At 33.2% G+C, this 13,533-nt stretch overlaps 1 protein-coding gene across 2 annotated transcripts in view; it reads left to right on the top strand.

The window, feature by feature from the left end:
* PPP4R3B (protein phosphatase 4 regulatory subunit 3B) overlaps positions 1-13,533 on the top strand; it is a 111,265-nt gene that overhangs the window by 54,598 nt on the left and 43,134 nt on the right. For both annotated transcript variants that reach the window (XM_058278595.1, XM_058278596.1), the window contains exons 8-12: positions 2,539-2,670; positions 3,417-3,519; positions 5,833-5,874; positions 7,688-7,846; positions 11,343-11,512. In XM_058278595.1, the coding sequence (XP_058134578.1) occupies positions 2,539-2,670; positions 3,417-3,519; positions 5,833-5,874; positions 7,688-7,846; positions 11,343-11,512 (606 nt within the window). The remainder of the gene's footprint in view (positions 1-2,538; positions 2,671-3,416; positions 3,520-5,832; positions 5,875-7,687; positions 7,847-11,342; positions 11,513-13,533) is intronic.

Genomic DNA, 13,533 nt, shown 5'->3' with positions numbered 1-13,533 from the left:
ACATTTCTGTCTCTCAACAAAATTTGTACTCTGCTAGTAGTGACAGAGAATGGAGACTAGGATGGCAACTAGTATTGTCATCCAAGTCAACTCCTATATTTAACTAATGTCTATATACACTTCTCTTTCCTCACCCACATCCAGGGATCCAAATGAAGTGTCATTTACCTCTGCAACCACTGCCAGGTGGAGAATATTAGGGTGATATGCACTTCTCTTCAGGTGTGGTTTGACTCCTAGTGTTTCAGTAATCTATAAACATAAAGGTAACTTACCTATCCCCAGTATCCCATTTCACAATTAAACCATTTTTTATTAGAAAAAGGGTAAAATACTTAAAGCAATCACTTATTCAGGCTGTGATCCACTGGTTCATCAAATATCTGCTAGATAGTAATTGTACAGATTCCTTACCCTGAGAGGTTCTTGATTAACTAAACTGGCAGCCCCTGGTTCTGATTTCTGAAGAATCTCCCTTGTCCATTGTCTTCCAAAGTCCTGGTTCTTGCCATTAGGCCATTATCAATTATGGCTACATCTGAGGTACATCTGGTACCTTTCCTTTGAACAGAGTTTGTACAGCCTTTGAAGCCTAATTCCTGTTTGTGTCATTGTCCTGTGTCATTGAATGATCACAAACTGTTGCTTAAGATTTATTTTGGCAGTTGAGCTCCCTCAACTATTTGGTAGACTTACAAACTATTTGTTTCTTGGAGATTTTAGACATATTATCTTAGCACATAATCTTTAAGCCTGAGAACTCTCTCTCACCTTTCTGTGTGCTTTTCCTATCTCAAGCTTGGGTGCCTTGAAAGAGTTCTAAAGAATAGAACCCATTGGTCCTTATACCTTTGTCTAACAGAATATTCTTAATGGGAGGTCTTTGGGAAAAGCCTGTGGCTCCTTCTCTCCTGAAAAGGCAGTAGGTCTCTGTAGTTGTCTGTTTCACTGTGTAAGTATAAATTGCCTTTTTTTTTTTTTTTTACTTCTACTAGGTAACAAATTATGGGGCTTTCAGTCAGTTAGCACAGACCTTTTCCCTTTTATTTCTACCTATAGATCAGCAAGTTCAGTCATTGGTATTTATGAAAGAAGGATTTGTGAGTAACTGTGTTTGAGAGACAAGACAGAAGTAAAAAGTTTTTAAAGAGTATAGATATTGAAATGATATTTCAGTGTATGAGCTATACCTTAAGAAGTCTTTCTTGCCACTCTGTTTTTATTCACATTTAACCTAAATTCCTCATTATTACTTAGTTTTTACTGAGTACTTTTTACCTAATTTTAAGTGAATGGTTTTGTGTAAAAGGATTATATATAATTGAACTACTTATCTGAATCCCAGTTACCTGGTAGAGTCCAAGTTGTATATGTTGACATAAATTTAAAGTAAGTAAATGCCTCAGCACTGGTCTGAAAAACGCATTGGCTGATACCTTTAAATAATATTCTCAAAATGATATTGTCTGGCTATGCAGAATAAGAAACTGCAGCAAGTTAATGTGGAGCATGCTTTTTCTCCTCAATTTGAAATAAAATTTGGGTCTGAATATAAAACTGAAATGTGGTAGAGGGCAGGGTTCCAGTTTGAAACATTTAAGCCGCTATGACATAGTTTGTTTTTTTCTTGATTGCATTTCATAACCCAGCTTCACAGGAAAATATTACTTTGGGATAAAGTAGTAGTTTGAGAAGGGCTAAGAAAGGAAGTGAACAACAACAACAAAAATGCTTTATCCTAGGCTTTTTTTTTTTAATTTACAGAATTCTCCCAATTGAAGGTACTTATCTTCATCATTTTCTTTATTTCATTTTCCTCCTTTGTTACCACCATTCTTCCCCCAGTATAAATATATTCTCAAATCCACTGAATTGATGTCAAAACGTTTTTCTTTGACATGGACACTTTTTGTAGTACTTGAATGTTTAGGATTTTTCCTTAAAGGAGGTATCTGCAGGAGGTGTCAGCAGACTGCTTTGTAGCTCTATTTCAAGGCCTTAGAGCATGTTACTAATGTTAACAATAAATCTCTTTGACATTAGCTTACTATATAACAATGTTCACCCACTCACCTCCTGTGGAGAGTCGTGTACTGGGTTATTTTTTCTTATTTTTTTGCTAGGAAGGATTTTCTAGTTAGAGGCTGAGATAATCTATGTTTTGGGGTCACATGATGTGTGATCTTGTTGTTAGTCAACTTCTAAATTCATGCCTTGGGCTGAAACCTAGAAATGAGCATCTGTTAGAAACTCCAGAGAACAAGAATTGCTGGTAAGTGATTTTATTTTCCACTTCCCAATATTGATGATATTGTAAGCTATGGTGTGTTCTGCTTTACTTTTCTTTTCTTTCTTTTTTTTCTTTTTTTTAGAAGTGGAGTTTTTCTCACTCTGGTATGTTTATAGAACTTTGGGAAACATTAGGAAGAAAAAACTCTTCCATTCTTTATCTCTTATGATTCTGATTTTCACTTCTTTCTATTGGTGTTTTTTGTCTTATATCCAAACCAGATCTAATGGAAACATGTTTTCTTTCAGGATATCCTTCTCATCAATGTAGTAATTGAACAAATGATCTGTGATACTGATCCTGAGTTAGGAGGCGCTGTTCAGTTAATGGGACTTCTTCGTACTCTAATTGATCCAGAGAACATGCTGGCTACGACCAATGTAAGAAATTACCCTGAAATAAAAATGTTTTGATGTGGTCAGGTTTAGATGGCTTTATAATAAAACTTTGAAAAACAGCCAATACTTAAGTATTTATATACATAGTCTTTGTGTAGCAGTTAAGACTTAAGGAAGTATTCCAAAATAATAATAGTGGTTATCTCAAAATGTTGGGATACTTTTCCTTTATAAAATTCCTTAATAATTAGAAAATATGTATAGTATTATTTTTAAATAATTACATGTTTGTGAGCCCAGTTGTGTAAGATATAATGGCAAAAAATTGAAAGGCATTTTCCTAATAGTAAAATTAATCAAAAAAAATCTAAATTTCATCCAGTTATTATAAATTGATTCATTGGTGGTTCAAATTTGGATATGTGCTGAAGTTTGGAGTTCCCAATTTTAAATAGTTGTGTTGCTGTCACATGGCTCGATAGGTTCTTCAGTGCATTTCAGATCGCAAATATCTTGTGAAAAAAGGTTTCCTTGAGTATTTTTCATCAGCTAAGCTTTTTATAAAGTTCTCTGATGTTTTCTTGCTTTGACTTTTATGTAATAAATAATCTGAAGTAGACTTGATTTTTGGTTATGCAAAAATAAGATTAAATTGAATATACCAAATTTTTTTGGTTCTTTCACCATATCGTATTGTTTGTGTGTAACCTGGACTGTTAATTCTTGAAGATGTCTTAATAGTTACAAGAGATGTTAAAATATTCTTTGTTTTATTCTGAATGTTTCAGAAAACTGAAAAAAGTGAATTTCTAAATTTCTTCTACAACCATTGTATGCACGTCCTCACAGCACCACTTTTGGCCAATACGTCAGAGGACAAATGTGAAAAGGGTAGGGCCTCTTATTTATCTTTTTATGTTTCTGTTTTTAAAGAAAGGTGAAGTAAATATTATAACTAACAGACTGTTTACTTTGTGCTTTATATGACAGGGAAATTACTACTGAAATTAAAACTGCAATATAAAATCATGATTTCCCTTGTTTCTGAGTGTCTGTGGAAGAAAATGTGTCAAAGCATAACATACTGGGGAGGAAAGGTCTAAACATTTACCAGAAGAAGGAGAATGTCCCAAAAGTTGTTGCTGATCTCTAAAGGAGTGAGGAGCAGACAGTATATTGCTTATTTTAGAAAATCCAGGAGAACCCATCATTTTGGAGAACAATTTGGCAATATTAGCAAAAGCCCTTTTATTTCACATCAGAATCAAAAGTTGATTGGTTAATCAAAAAAGTTGGTTAAAAGAAAATGATTTAAAAATACATTCTTTAAACATTTTAGCTTTATCTCTAAAAGCATGGTTATTTGCCAATATTTTCTATAGGGACAAGGCATTTTAAAAAATTACATGTTTGTTGATTGTATTTCCAAATTATCTTTCTTGCCTAAAGTACCCGTAATTCATCAGCTGCAGTGTCTGGTTTCGTCATATTTAGAGTGGAGTGAACCCTAATGATGTTGGTGAGGTGATCTAAGTGCAAACTCCTAATAAAGTTTTAAGTATTTCCCCTCTCATTTTTATAGTTGTCTACTATATATCTAATCTGGCAGAATTTGATTTCACAGTATTCACTTTAGTCATAGATACTGTAGTTCTGTTAGATTTCATCAGTCTACAGTATTTAAATGATGTAATCTTACTGTAAAATACAGTTAGCATAAGGAAAGACTGATAAGCTACAACTCAGTTAGTGAAATCAGAAATGTGTGAGTGCACAGAAATGTGTGGTGTGAATAGCCACCATCTGAGAATGTTGGTTAATCTGATGACTCAAGGGAGGTTAATTAGGAGAATGCTAAACTAATAAAGTTGTAATATGGGCATGCCCTCCTTGTACCATCAGTTCATTTTCTAAGGGTGTACCTTAGGGAATATTTGTGCATATGCATGACATGTACAAAAACGTAGCTGCATTTTTCATGGTAGGAAAATGAATAAAAACTTTTATATTTATACAATGGAATACTATATCGCTGTTAAAATGACTGGATTTAATTTTAGTGTATCAGTAGAATAGTTCTCAAAAATATAAATTTGGGGAGAAAAGCACATTTGCAGCAGGTTTTAATGCATAATGGTGCCATTATGTTAACTAAAATAAATACATTTTTATGTTCATTTTAAAATAAAACACTTCCAGCCTTCAGAAATACATAGATATTAGTATAACAGATACCTATATAATCCCTGCTGGCCTTATCCAATCTAACTTGCCATATTTTTTTCAGATTTTTTTCAAAAAGAAATAAAACATTACAGATAGAGTTGGAGTTCCCTATGTACTCCTTCACACTCTCATTCCCACCCCCCATCCCCATCCTTCAAGGTATGCTGAATTTGGAGTTTACCATTCCTATGTCTCTTTATATTATGATGACATGTATATATCCATAAGGATTATGTGATATCATTTTTCATATTTTCAAACTTGATATGAATTGAATCCTATTATACATGTTATTCTGCAGTTTTTTTTCCTTTTACCTAATGCTGTTTTTGAGACCTATCCATGATACTTAAAGTTACTCATTTTTAACTCCTCTATAGTATTCTCTTGTATGAGTATGCTGTAACTTAGCCGTTCTGTTTAGAATGTTCATATAAGTTGTATCTACCTTTTTACTGCTATAGCCAATGCTCCAGTATACATTCTTTTGTTTTCCTGTGGAAATGTGCCTACATGTGCTCTAGGATATGTGCCTAGAAATCAGAAATTATTTATAGTGTTCTACTTACTTTCTTAAAAATTTATATCCAAAGTATCAATGACTATATTGTTAACATTATGTATTATTCTGGGGAGTTTTAAATTCCTCTGTTTTTTGTTTTAAAAAATGAGAATGCCGAAGTAGACCCTAATTGTTGGATAGTGACTAGAGGAAAACAGAATGATATGTCAGTCTTCTCTGGTTGTAATCTCTCTTTGTATCAGATTTACTTACGTTGTAGTATCTTTTAATTCCACCTCTGCACCCAATTCTGTAAAAGATTGCAGATAGAAGTATACTATTTTGCCAAAGCAACTATTAATGGTTATTTTGAGAGTGAAATGAGATTATGATTGAAGTTGTACTTTGTATTTATAAAGTGCTAGGAAAATGTGAGATATCATTACTGAAATAGCTGATTTTAATTTTTTTATTAGATAATATAGTTGGATCTAACAAAAACAACACAATTTGTCCTGGTAAGTATAAATTCATATTTTATGAACTAATGCAAATTGAGCTTTTTCCTATTCAGAGTAATATTTATACAAAACTATGAAAAGCATAATTTCAACATAAAAGCAATCTAAGAATAGATTTATTTTTTTCCTGGTATAAAGAAAAAAGTTTCATTTTCTCCAATAGAAAGGAAGGAAAACCAGTCGGAATTTTTTTTTCTCTTGTAAATGTACAGTTCATTTTCTGATACTGTTTAAAGAAGCTACTATCTGAAAGTTGAGGATTTGGTTTGTTCTTGTTTCTGAAATCTAGTAAAATTCAGTTAGGAACCTAATGCCACTATTTGACTAATTTTCATGACAACTTGTGGTTAGGTATTGTTCATGAGTCTGAGTCTAAATTCTGTTGCTTGTATCCCACCAGTACAATCCTGGTAGGATTTAAAATATGTATGCTGTGTGCATTTAGCATCCTGTCCTTTCTATCAAGTCCACTAAAGGTGTAGAAGAGCTGGTTTCTTCAGGCCAGCCAGTTTCAAACACAGGCTGTTTGGAGATTGGATTAGTTAGAAATGTAATGAGTAATTTTGTGTCCTAATTTGGGAAAATGAAAACAAGGCATTTAATTAACATTGTAGATCATTGTTACAAACTCTTTAGTAAATAAAATCTTGGAATTGAGAAATAATAAAGAGAAATTGTTTTTAAAGGTGAAGGACTGGTTCAAATATTGGTTCTGGTGTCAGCTGTTACACAAATTGGCCTGGAACGTGTTAAACTCTTTACTTGCATTTAAAGTAGAAAATATCTTTGGCATATTGGGATTATATTTTATCTATTTATGGCCATTCTGTTACTAGAAAGAATGTTGATTTATTCTTGTAGCATCATTGTTTCACAAAGTATCAGTGTATACAATCTTCTTGGATAAATAAAACAGAAGGACTAGATGATGTTAGTTTTTCCTTTTCTATAAGAATATGATTCCATAATTTCCCTCATAATTTTTAATATTTTTTTCCAGAAGCATCTTTAATAGATGTGGGCAGTTACCCAAATAAGCCTTTGACATGCATTAAAATTTGATTTCAGGAAGCAATTCAGAATCATTCCATGAATGTATGAATGAAAGCCTCTTCGGAGGGAGGGGGTGCTGTTTTATTACAATAGGCCACTCTATACGGCTATCAGGGTTTGAGGTTTAAAAACTGATTTGATTTTATTTTGTAACATCAAAAATCTTGAGGTAATATTTTTCACTTGATGTTCAAATAACCAAAATGTCCTTCCTTAAAAATGTCTTTAAAGAAAGAATATTAATTTTTCTTGGGAAATATGCATTGTGCCACTTTAATATTAATTTTTAAAGATTGCTTTGTTTTAGAGCTTACTTTTGCATTGTTAGGAGCATCAGATATATCAGATAAAAAGCTATATTATGCTATTTGTTGATTCCTGCATTTATTATTGCTTAAATATTGTTAAGGAGCTTATAATGACCATATTTACTAAGAAAACATTACCAAGGAAACCTCAATGCAATGAGAGTTGTTTTTATCATGTTTATAGATTTTTATTGATTTTTTCTTCCTCTTTACATTATTAAATATTTTATACAAACAAGAGCCTTAAAAAGTAATTATTTAGTAGGTAAAACTGATAATACTTCTGGAGAGTCTGCCTAATGAAAAAGTAAACATTTATAGTCCTCTTAATTGATATATAATGGAAAGAAACAGAATTTTACTTTTGCTTAAAATGTATGATATAAACTTTATTATACTTTAGGTATATTGCATTCATTTTATTTTAATGTGATGACTTTCTTTTATAGATAATTATCAGACAGCACAGCTGCTAGCCTTAATTTTAGAGTTACTCACATTTTGTGTGGAACATCACACATATCACATAAAAAATTATATTATGAACAAGGACTTGCTAAGAAGAGTTTTGGTCTTAATGAATTCAAAGCACACCTTCCTGGCCTTGTGTAAGTAACAGTTTAAATGAACCTTATTGTAAAAAGTAACATTCTTAATGGAGGAAAGCCAAAATTATTCATTTGAATTTTATTTTATTTTTTAGCAATATGTATGTTGTTAAAAAGATGATGGTAAGAATTATTAATCCTGTATTTTCTCTTTTTTAAGGGTGGAAGGAATGTGGTATAAGTGGTTCCTCGCTATATTGCTCACATGTAGATTCTATTAGCTTAACTTTTATTTTGATACAACACCGTATGTCATAACATTTCATGATTAGAATTAGCCCTGCTGCCTTCTACATCCACTTCATCAAACTGTTATTTTGTAATGAGTATATTTTTTTTTTTAGAAGTGGACATTGAAATGATTTGAGATATTTATTGAACTTGTGAAGTAGTTATGGGCAGTCTTTCAGCAGACCACTTGGACCAGTAATAATTAAACTTAAATCATGATACAGCCTCCAGTATTGATTTTTGGCAAGCAGTAAACTTCTCTTGGTCATCATAATTTCATTTGCAAATACAAATAAAGAAATTTCCTTTTCTCCCTAAATGAAAATAGGCTTGTAGTTTTTTTTTCTGACCGTAAAGATTATAGTTAAAATTTAAACATTTAATTTAATGTGTAGAGAAGAGGCTAACCTCCCTACTACATTCTTTATTTTCATGCCCTTAAAGTAGCTAGTGTTAGCTTCCTGCTTTCTTTCCAATCCTTTTCCTATACTTATACATATAAACATATTTACACACGTATATGGGGCTCTTTTGTTTTTATTTTTACAAAGACATGATCATACTAACACATTTTCAGCCTCATATTACTTACTACTCAAGGTCATTTGATATGCTATGGGCAAATTTTTTTCCCTAAAGAAAGCTGAGTAAGATTTCAGAGTGTGGCTCTTGCAGTTCAGTCATTCCCCAGCAGATACATTAGGAGATTGTTTCCAGTATTTTGTCACTGTAGGCAATCACTGTAATAAATAGTTTAAGTACTGATTTATTTCTGTAGGATGGATTTCCAGTAATGAGATTACCAGGGAAAAAATATTTATATATTTTTAATATATTCTTTTAAAATTTTGTTTTAACCTGTAGCTTGCCCAACTATCTCTTTGGTTTTTTCTTTTCTTTATTTTAGGGGGTAAGGGATTGAACCTGAGACCTCATACATGGGAAGCAGGCACTCAACCACTGAGCTATACCTGCTCCCCGGATGAGGTTTTTTTTTTTTTTTAAGGAAGTACCACAAAATACCTTCTCAGAAGACTGAAGCACTTAACATTCTCCCAGCACTCAGTCTTCCTACTTTTTAAAAATATTATCAATCTGACGTTGAACAATATAGTTCATTCTTATTTTACTTTGCATTTTTTTTACTACAACATCTTTTCATATTTTAGTGCCTTCTGCATTTTATTTATTATGAGTTGCCTCTTTTTCTTAATGGTTTTGTAGGACCTCTTTGTTTAATAGAGACATTTATCATGTTTTGAAAAATAATTTTGCAGCATCATTTGTTTTTTGTCTTTGACTTTATGGTATTATTTCCCATATAACTGCTTAAAAATCCTTTACACTGACAAGTCTTTCTTTTCCTTTTAGTGCTTTTGTGTGTTTTTTTGGATTTTTTTTGTGGGGGTGGGGGGTTGGTTTTGCTTAGGAAAGTATCCCATACTCTAATACTATACAAATACTTTCCTAAGTTTTCTTACAATAATTTTATTAATTTTTTAACATTTATATATTTAATACATCTGAATTTTTTTGCATATAGTATGGAGAATCTACCTTTTTTTATTGATATCCAATTATGCCAACACTTTTCTTAAGTCATATTTTCCTTACCAAATTAAAATATAATTTTGTTATACAGTAGGTTACCTTATATACTTACATGTATTTCTAGACATAAGAATTAAATAAATGGAAACAAGAATGTTTATTCTTAGGCCACAATCAAGAAGCTCTATTGTAAGGTTTACTATATGCTAGCTCCCTCCCTCATTTTGTATTTTTTAAAATTTTGGTTCTTATATATTTGTTTGTCCTCAGTAACTTCAAAATAATTTTATCCTTTTCATTCCGAATGGAATTACATTAAGTTTTTATGTTAATTTTGGAAGGGTGGATGTCACAGTAGGTTTGCCTGTCTTTGTATTAATAGTCCTTTGATGACTGCAGACTAGTCTCCTTAAAATGAATATACCATAATTGAAACAATCTCCTTTTATTCAGTGTTTATATTTAAGGATTTTCATTATTATAGCAGTACTGTTGTAACTGAAGCTTTGTGTGCATATCAGTTTATTCACCAGAAGTCTTTGAGAGTACATGTTTGCTTACACCTTTGCCAATATGTCTCTCTTTTTAAATCTTAAACTATTTCTTATCTTGCCACAGTTAAAGGTGATGTTAAAAGTCTAACACTTCTACTCACATTTGTTTGATGTTACAGTTAACATGCATTTGTACCTTATGTGGCTTATTTCTCTTTCATTCACAAATAATAGTTAGAACTTCTTATAACAATGCACAACTTCATTTAACAACTTTCATCCAGTAACAGAGTGTTGAAATGAGAGACTGTTTTACAAAATTGAAAGCCTTGCATTTTAAATATTATTTGGCTAGTAGTATCTGTAGAATAGAGAGGAGAAAAGAACAACAAACATAAAAATAAGGGATTAAAATTACAGTCCCTGTGTTTCATTAGAACTTTAGGAGTAATACTTATTTGCCTTATTTGGCCAGGGAAAAGACTAGTTAAGAGAAACATTGCTTTTCAGTATTCTAAAATATGACAAGCCAAATTATATTACCCTATTGTTCTTTTAGAAATCATCTGATCTAAAATATATGTTTATCAGAGGCAAAATAACTCATATGCAATTGGTACATAAGGGAGTGATATTTTAATGTGGGGGCAGTTTTGATTCAGAAATGATTTTTCCATAAGGAACTGAAATAGTGAGAGTGAAATGATATCATTCATCAGAAAAATAGTAATGGCAACAGGAGTCCCTTTGACCATATATTGGGAAGATTATGAAGAAGCACTTACAACACTCCCTCCTTCACAGAGACAAGGCAGTCTTGGCTTATTGTTGGTTGCACCACTCTTTTGCCCTTATTGATACCCGTTCTCTCAGTGATTTTGTGTTCCTCTTTCATACTTTATCTCAGCATCCACCATGATTACTCTAAATAATGTATTACCAGCATTTTCATTCTTTATAATCTATCTTCCTTGGGGCTGCCTGGTTGGGTATTTTATCTCCCAGGTACCAATTACTATTTTTTTCCTTAGCTTTGGTTACAAGTTGCACAAGTTTTGAGTGGTCCTTCCTAAATCACTTTCTCAAAGCCTAATTATTTATTTTCAGAACACAGTTTTCCTTTTTTATTTTAGAACATATATACTGCTTTATGGCAAAAATGCTTGTATAATGATTAACATGTAGTAAGAACATCGACTTCATGCATTATTTTAAATTAGGTGCTCTTCGTTTTATGAGGCGGATCATTGGCCTTAAAGATGAATTTTATAATCGTTACATCACCAAGGGAAATCTTTTTGAGCCAGTTATAAATGCTCTTCTGGATAATGGAACTCGGTACAATCTGTTGAATTCGGCTGTGATAGAGCTTTTTGAATTCATAAGAGTGGTAAGTCTATAAAAGGACTTTTTGTAGAGTAAAAGAATTATAGGTAAGCAAAGTGATTTCTTCATTCTTTTTCTCCTGATATTGCCAATTTCATGTCTTAGACTCTCTTTCCAATAAATTTTTAGAGTTATTTTTTATCCTTATTTGTCATATGGTTATAGTTGTCATGTAAATATTTTAAATTGTGCAAAATATTTTGAAGATTTTATTTACTTATTTATTTTTTAATTTACCCCCCTCCCACCAGATGGTTCTCTCATCTGCCTACTCGTTGCTTGCTCACCTTTTCCAGGAGACATTGGGAACCAAACCCGGGACCTCCTATATGGGAGGTCTGAGCCACATCTGCTCCCCACAGACTGCGACATCTGCTGCTTGTGGCATCTGCTCATTTTAGTTGTCTGCTCATTGTGGCGTTTACCTCATTGCTCTGGTGCCTAACTCATTGCAGCAGTGCAATGTCTAGTTCATTGTGGTAGGTGCGGCATCTAGCTCGTTGTAGTGGTTATGGCATCTAGCTTGTTGCTGCAGGTGTGGTTCCTAGCTCATTGTTGCGGGTGTGGCGTCAGCTTGTCTTCTTTAGAAGGCACTGGGACCGGAACCCAGAACTCCCATGTGGTAGGTGGATGCCCAACTGGTCAAGCCACATCTTCTTCCCTAAGTTGTGAAATTTTAAAAGTAGTTTTTTTTTTTATCCCATATTTTAGTCTATATATTTTTTTCAGTTACCTATTTTTAAAAAGATTTATTTATTTATTTATTTATTTATCTCCCCTTCTCCCCCCCACCCCAGTTGTCTATTCTCTGTGTTTATTTGCTGCATCTTCTTTGTCTGCTTCTGTTGTTGTCAGCGGCACAGGAATCTGTGTCTCTTCTAGTTATGTCATCTTGCTGCATCAGTTCTCCGTGTGGGCGGTGCCATTCCTGGGCAGGCTGCACTTTCTTCTGCGCTGGGCGGCTCTCCTTACGGGGCGCACTCCTTGCGTGTGGGGCTCCCCTACGCGGGGGACACCCCTGCATGGCCCGGCACTCCTTGCACCTGTTAGCACTGTGCATGGGCCAGCTCCACACGGGTCAAGGAGGCCTGGGGTTTGAACTGCGGACCTCCCATATGGTAGACGAACGCCCTAACCACTGGGCCAAGTACGCCGCCTCAGTTACCTTTTATTGGCCAAATCTTTCAAGATCACATTTGGTTTATGTGAACATTTTAGTCAAGCATGCTGTTCAAGTGATGTCTTAGGAAAAGGTGGCTTTCTATTGTAGGGGTAGTGATATAAATGAATAGAAAGGATGAAAATAATTCCTTTGGTAGACATCAATATAAGATGCACAAAAGGTAGGATGGAGTTGGGGAATTTCCAGTTGAAAAGATGAGGAAGTTTTCATGTACTACAATTGCCTTATTTTTCAGTAAGGAAACTGAGACACCTACAAAGATTAAGTGGTTCAAGGGTATCCATTTGATTAGCAGCACATTCAGGGCTATCGAAGCTATATCCCAAGTTAGTTTCAGGCAACAAACAATTTGTCATAAAATAATCCAGAGGGAGCTCTTTGTGAATAGTAGGGAGAAGACAGAACCAGTATAACAAATTTACCCTCCCCTGCGTGTGTGTGTGTATATATATACATATATGCACTAAAACTTTTCCAAGGCCATAGAGTTGGAAAAGACATTTAAAAAAACAAATTTAGAAACTCATTCCCTAATTTTGTATTCTTACAAATGAGAATGTACAGATGACGTGCTATCCTCAATATGAAGATTATTTGGCCGACTGGATTGTTTTTCTTACAGTGATCACGTCAACAGTATGATTTTTTAAAGGATGAAAAGGGGATAGAAGTACAGTGTTTAGCCTTAGAAAAGAGGGTATATAGATAACTAGCCCAGTAGGCTTTTGAACCCAGGTTCAAAATACTCTATTTTTTGTTTATTTGAAGAGCTTTATTTTTTTGGCCATTTTAACAGTTTTTAAGTGTATAATTCAGGCATTAATTATATTTACAATATTGTA

Source organism: Dasypus novemcinctus, chromosome 17 (genome assembly GCF_030445035.2).
Source record: "Dasypus novemcinctus isolate mDasNov1 chromosome 17, mDasNov1.1.hap2, whole genome shotgun sequence".
NCBI lineage: Eukaryota > Metazoa > Chordata > Mammalia > Cingulata > Dasypodidae > Dasypus > Dasypus novemcinctus.
This window is presented reverse-complemented; position numbering and strand designations above follow the sequence as displayed.